At 34.8% G+C, this 6,535-nt stretch overlaps 1 protein-coding gene across 1 annotated transcript; it reads right to left on the reverse strand.

The window, feature by feature from the left end:
* Positions 1-762: 762 nt before the first annotated feature.
* LOC120345722 (cytochrome P450 2F2-like) lies at positions 763-6,102 on the reverse strand. The gene is made up of 10 exons (XM_078115269.1): positions 5,857-6,102; positions 5,357-5,499; positions 4,768-4,870; positions 3,574-3,683; positions 3,105-3,220; positions 2,039-2,157; positions 1,804-1,948; positions 1,369-1,532; positions 930-1,085; positions 763-876 (listed from the first exon to the last, which is right to left on the reverse strand). The coding sequence occupies exons 1-10, from the start codon at positions 6,100-6,102 to the stop codon at positions 763-765; spliced, it is 1,416 nt and encodes a 471-aa protein (XP_077971395.1).
* Positions 6,103-6,535: the final 433 nt, after the last annotated feature.

Here is a 6,535-nt window from a genome sequence, read left to right on the forward strand (position 1 = left end):
GACGGAGTGAGATTTTTGTCAACCCAGAATAGCTTTTTTTTAAATGGTTCGGAGTCTGGTGTAAGTTTACCCCCAACCCGACGGCTTATCAGAAAATGTCAAAATTTTGACACCGATTCCATACACTCTCCAATACCAGTAGCAAAATACACATCTCAAGTTGTAACACGAGGTCTGTAGCTCATGTTCAGAAATATCGAGTTTTATAGGAACTAATAGGAACGATCCATATGTACACTTCTTGTACAATAATTTCAATTCAATATTTAGTAAACTCTGGATTGTCTTTGCATTAGTTTTTGAATGGGCATTCAAAGCTTTGACGCTTTTGTGGCTCAAGAGCGGTAGTCAGAGTCAAAATTCTCTCAACCCAAGAAAGAAAGTTTTTTTTTAAACAAAACACAAAAACATCAAAGTTTTCGGATTCGACAGCTGAAATTGGTGTTCAAACTTTTCGACCTCGTAACTGGGGGCTAGGTTCGATTCAAAATTTCTGTTTCTTTTAAAATACTCAAGAAACCTGGATAATAATAATCCGACTGGTTGAGGTGTACATTTTTAAATGCATCTGTACTCTTAAAACAAGTTACATAAATTTTGTATTGGCTTATTATAGGAAGAAATTTTCTGGGCCGGGGTCGGGAAAACAATTATCACACACTTTTATTTAGTGAATCAAACATGTACAGCAAACCAAACGAATGGATGAAAAAGAGGCAACATACATCGTTTTTTGCATTTTACTATATGAATCTTTTAAAATTATTCTCTCTCAGTCATAATCAATTTTATAGGAAGAGGTGTATACAAAGCTCCCTCGTGACCACCATCAAGTGATGGAATTTCAGTTCCTGTTTCTACCGAAATTTCGAACTTCTGGATTAAAGTGACTAAAATGATAAAAAGCTCCATTTGTGCCAACTGCTCGCCCAGGCAATTTCGTTTTCCAATCGCGAATGGCATCCAGTATTTTGACTTTTTTGAAAAGTTCCATCTTCTGGGTTTATGAATCTGTCCGGGTTGAAATCGTCGGGATCAGAAAAGCATGATGGATCGTTATGTACTGCCCAACTGATCGAGAATATCTGAAACATAAAGTCACTTTATCAAAATAAATACAGAAAACTTATATATATATATATAGTTGATTTTGGATACGTAGTCTGACGAGAATTATAATTACGTTATTATAGTATGACAGTGTGAATATATGATCCTGGTGCAGAAAATATGTATTCAATGCGTCGAGAAATTTTGAGAAAATTTGAATCGCTACTTTTAAGCATGATTCACCTGAAACGCAAAAATGTCAATGAACGGTTGGAATCTGAAATTAAAAAAAAAGAGCCAAAATGCGCAAGTGCTTACGCCTGTGTTTTTTGGTAATTTGTATCCATCGACTTCAACTTCATCTGTGATAGAGCAACTGTCAAAGACCTTGATGAGTGTGCATCTTCGCGTCAATTCATGAATGAAAGCTTGGGTATAATTCATATTTTTGCGGTCTGACATAGTGATTTTTTCACTGCAATCTGCAAAATATAAAAACTAAATTTCGCAAAAATATAGCTTTGAGAACGTAATTTAACTAGATAAAACAACTCGATATGGCCCACCTGACTTTACTAATAGATTGTTTGTCAATAAGCACTACGTTAAGGTAATTTTAATTGATAATTAATTAACTTTATCGATAAAAATCGTAAAACAGTTAATTTGTTCCAACATTGTAATGAATTAGTTCATTATTTGCAATGGTTTGTTTGATCGATTCTGCTAACAGATCTACTTATCAGAACCTACCTAGAACATCGTCAACTTCCTCCTTGAGTTTCTTATAACTTTCCGGGTAATGTAGCAATGCAAGCATGCACCATGATAAAGTACATGAAAGCGTTTGCGATCCGCCATCCAGCAAATTGTGCAAAGTAACTTTTAGTTGATTTTTCTGTTGAATATAAATCTGAGTAAATTGGCTGTGTTTAAAATTGTGAATTTATTCCATTTGCTGAAACGCGGTGAATTCACCATATCTTACGTTGAATGTTGGATGATGATCCTCCTTTTTCATTTCTTCCAAGAAAATGTCGATGTAATCCCTCAAATCATTTTTATCGTATGTGTTTTCATGTTCTTTTATCTTGCGTCCGAAAGTATCTGAACAAAATAATGACTAATGATATTTTGTGAAAAACCAAATTGGCATAAAGCAAATATATTGCACTCTCCTGTTCTGTATTACAATGCCACTTTTATTTTATGTAGAATATTCGAGAAAACACATTTTTTATCCGTGTGTGTGGCAGCTGGGAAGAGAGAAATATAACAAGACAGGAGGTTCAAGTGAGGTTGGGAACATGATACGGACGCACTACAGAAGCATTTGCAATACAAATATTTATATAGCCAACCCAAATATTCTTGCATAGTCAACTTAATATACCTATACAGCCAATGATGTTGTATACCATTGCAACGAAATTGCTGCGGACTATTTTAGTTAAAAAAAATGTTAAGAAAGTCACACAATGCAAAAATGTTATTCTTTGACACAATCACTTATACAAAACTGATAGCGTTGGTTCGTAGCAAAACGTGTATAGACAAATGTTGTACTAGTGGTCATATAGGACCGTTATTGGCCAGTCGTTCAGCGGGTAGCGGAAGTAATCTGACACGTATTTTTGAATCCGGATTTCCGCTTAGGGAGACCCTTATTCTCAGCCATTTCGTCTGCTTGATTGTTTATTTGTAGCATCTAAACGGGTGGACCAAGCTACAAAAAATTCCCTGTCGCCATATGAATAGGCTGCGCTAGTTTATCTAGTTCTAGTAGGATATCTAATGCTGGGTACCAACCATTGCAAATATGGGAAAAATACGTTTTTAATTAATAACTTTCTGCTTACCATTATAGTAGTCGTAAAACAAACGCTGCGATTCAGAGTACTTTTTTTTTCAAACAAAACAACCAAGCTTTTTTGTTAAAAATTTAATTTTTGTTGCTCGACATACAGTCTCAATAAATGTCTGTTAAGTCAATGTTTAAAAAACCATTATACATAATAAAATAAATTAAAAAAACAAATGAATTTTTGCGTTACCTTTGACTTGGTTAAAGTCGTTGACGTACGTTTCTATTGCACTTTTGAATGGAGGTATTGACGCGAGATAGCCACAGACGTTTGACAAAAAAATGTATATGCCGTTATCTCGTAACCTGCAATATAAATCGTATGTCAACAGTGTCGCACAAATGTAATTTTCACTTGCAACTGAATGCTATTGAGTAATGCGTGTACCAAATAAAATTCGACCTGAACCAGTTTAGTATTGTATGGACAATAAATGGCCGAGGTACCATTGAAAACGAGGTATTTCATTCCGAAGTCATGCAAGTCGAATATTTGACCATCATTTCCATATATTTGAGAATTGCTTTCTTCTTTTTAAAAGAATGTACTAACTAGCCAATTTGGAGTACGATGAGATTCAACGTTTTTTTTTATGCAATCTATTATTTTTGTGTTATCCATTTAAAATGATTTAGCAAATAAGTTTCAGTTATGTTACCCATCGACTAATTTCGAAGCCATTTTCTTAAGTGTGTCATCATCATATGAATATCTCTCTCCTGCCACATTCAAACATGCTATGTTCATAGCCGCATATAGAAACAGATCCTGGATATGAATTGCATAAGTTCGATATGGCTGAAATTGTCTGAAAATCACTGGGGACATGGTTTTTTGGCAGCTTTCAGAAAAATACAAGAACAGATTTTGAGGATGAAATATGTAGTTATGTTCTGTCACGGTAAAAAGTTTATATTTTAGATAGTTGGAATTCTATTTTTGAGAGCAATTTGAGAAAAGCTGAAGTCTCTTAATGTATTTATGAGATTATGTCAAATGAATGAATTCCGACTGATCCAACAAGAATGAATATTTGGGTCATTCTGTTTGGAAATCATAATATTTAATTATATCAGAATATCCTGAATCACTCATTTTTTTATTAATATTGGACACGAAGTGGAACTATGGATCGTTTTGTTATTATTATTATTATGTTGTTGTTAGTGTTCTTTTCCTTATTGTTGATGCCATTGAAAAATCACTTTTTTCTCAAGATACTGGACCAATTGCTTTGAAATATTTAGTTGTTGAAGATTGCTGTTGTCGTTAGAAAGCGATTACTTACTTAGTAAGTTTCTGTAGGCTCTATGAAATTCGTTTTCCTTATGAAGTTCTATGCGATGACGTCATCAGAAATTAAAGATTGCGCACCGTGTGATGGTTCCACGATCTGGTTCTCAACAAAGTCGAGTATTGTTATAAGGAAAACTGCCGGTACTGTATTTGATACTACTTCGTTTTGGCTTTCGTCTCCAGCATATATTTGAGCATTCTTTTCTTCTATGCTCATTATTATCCTCTGGCTTGTGCGCTGGCTTGTATTGCATTTGAAGCTTTCAGTCACGTACTTTGGGCAAAATAATTTTCCACAATTTGAAGGAAGCGCTCTGCACAAGCGTAATCCCTAACGGAAAATATTAGATAATCGCTACCTAATTTGAAAACTGTATTTAACCCCTTCAAAGCTGTTTGTTGGGAAAAGTTCAAGACGAAGTTTCCTTCAATAAATGGCCATCTTTGCTATTATATGAATACTTGTTTTACAAAAGTTAAACACCAATGGAATGCCGATCTGACTTGCAACATCGGATCGGACCTCAATACTAAATCACAATGGGAATAAAGTTACCTTAGGATCAAACGGTTTACCACCTTTTTCTCGAATAGCTTGAATTAAATACGAGGTTTCTTCATGTATTCTATTTGCCATCGAGCTTTTGCCCATTCCCAGCCTATCAAAAGAGATCGGGATTGACATAAAAATAGCAGGTATGCTTGTATTTAGCATTATTTAGCAGATAGTTATTACTCTGTTTGGAATATCAAGTAGGGTCGTAAAAGGGAACGTCTTTATGATACCTTCCGTTTATAGTACAAATATTTATTTAGCTGGGTCGAACCCGAAGCTTAATAAGACAAACCAGTATCGTTTGAGAATGCAGTACACATACTCCCTCACATGCCGATGAAATTGGGATAGGTGAAACTCCTTGGTCAAAGCTATCGATCATTTTAGGTAATTGGTAATGAAATTGCAAATTACCTTTTTTCTATTCTAAAAGTTCCACCAAAATTGTTTATGAAGTGATCTGCAGCATCTACATTCAATATTGGACGATAAAAGCGCACAGGACAAGGTATTTGGTACAGTTAAATGTCAATCGAAAACCTTTTGTCTTTCATTATTCCTCTTTTTCAGTTAAATTGTCTACATGTACCTTTTTAAAGCCTGCAGAGTGAAAGGTCTGTGAATTTCCACCACATCCAGGTCTGCAAAAACGATTCCTCGGCCCTGGTTGGTCGCATTAAAAACGTGTGCTGGTGGTCGAGAACCCAATTTCGATGACTGGCGAATATTAACCTACATATAATAAAGTAAAAATATCTTATTGTTCAAATAATTTAAATGCAAATTAAAAAAAAAAGCGAAAAAAATTGCAGGAAAATTTTGTTACTCGGAAAGTTCTCAACATATATATCATCACAATGCTGACGATGCGATTGTCAAATATAACAGTGATGGCCAAATGCACCTATTCAAGTGGGAATTGTTGTAGTGTGTCATTCATTCAGCGCATTGCTTTCATCATATCCAGCGTTTCAACACGTTTGAGTAAACGTTCAGAATCTTCTCTGACTTGAATACCCAAAGAAAATTGTCCGCCGATCTCACTGCATTTAGATCACATTGGGATTATTGTCTTTAATTTACACTTACGTCATAAATATGTTCATAGTCGGTCAGAATCACCAAATCCTTGTTACCAAATCTTGCGGTATAAGCTTTTCCATACTTTTTTGACCATTCAGTTATGGCTTTTGCTGGATGTTTACCAAGAAATGGAACCACTCCTAAGAATGGTATTCCTCTTGGTCCTGGTGGTAATCGATGGTCTCTTCTGTACCAATTCATGAATAATCCAATGATGGATACGATGAGGAGAGTGATGACAAAATTAAGCATATTTGAATATAGGCAGCGGCTGGGTAAATATGAGAAAGCAACAATTTTAAAACCATGCTCAGATATCATAGAAAACGACATTAGGATGTTTTTATTCCTGATATTGCAAGGATGTATATATTGTCTCGTGATTGTACTTACACATGTGCAATTATTGTCCACTCAGCCAGTTTATTGTTTAATTCACACATTCTGATGTCGTAATTACAAAGACAAGCTGGATTTAAAGCACTACTACTAACCGTCGGTATATCTCGGTTATTACCATTCTATAACGATTTCTTCTAATGCCCAAACATTTGTTAATTCCCACTGACAATAAGAATATTTGCTGATGACGTAACTAAATCGGACAATGATTTTGCAATGATTAACTTTGGAAGTCAAACAAGGTTTATATTTGCAATTATGCTATATGGCAGACGATACTCTC

The sequence above is a fragment of the Styela clava genome, chromosome 8, assembly GCF_964204865.1.
Source record: "Styela clava chromosome 8, kaStyClav1.hap1.2, whole genome shotgun sequence".
Lineage (NCBI taxonomy): Eukaryota > Metazoa > Chordata > Ascidiacea > Stolidobranchia > Styelidae > Styela > Styela clava.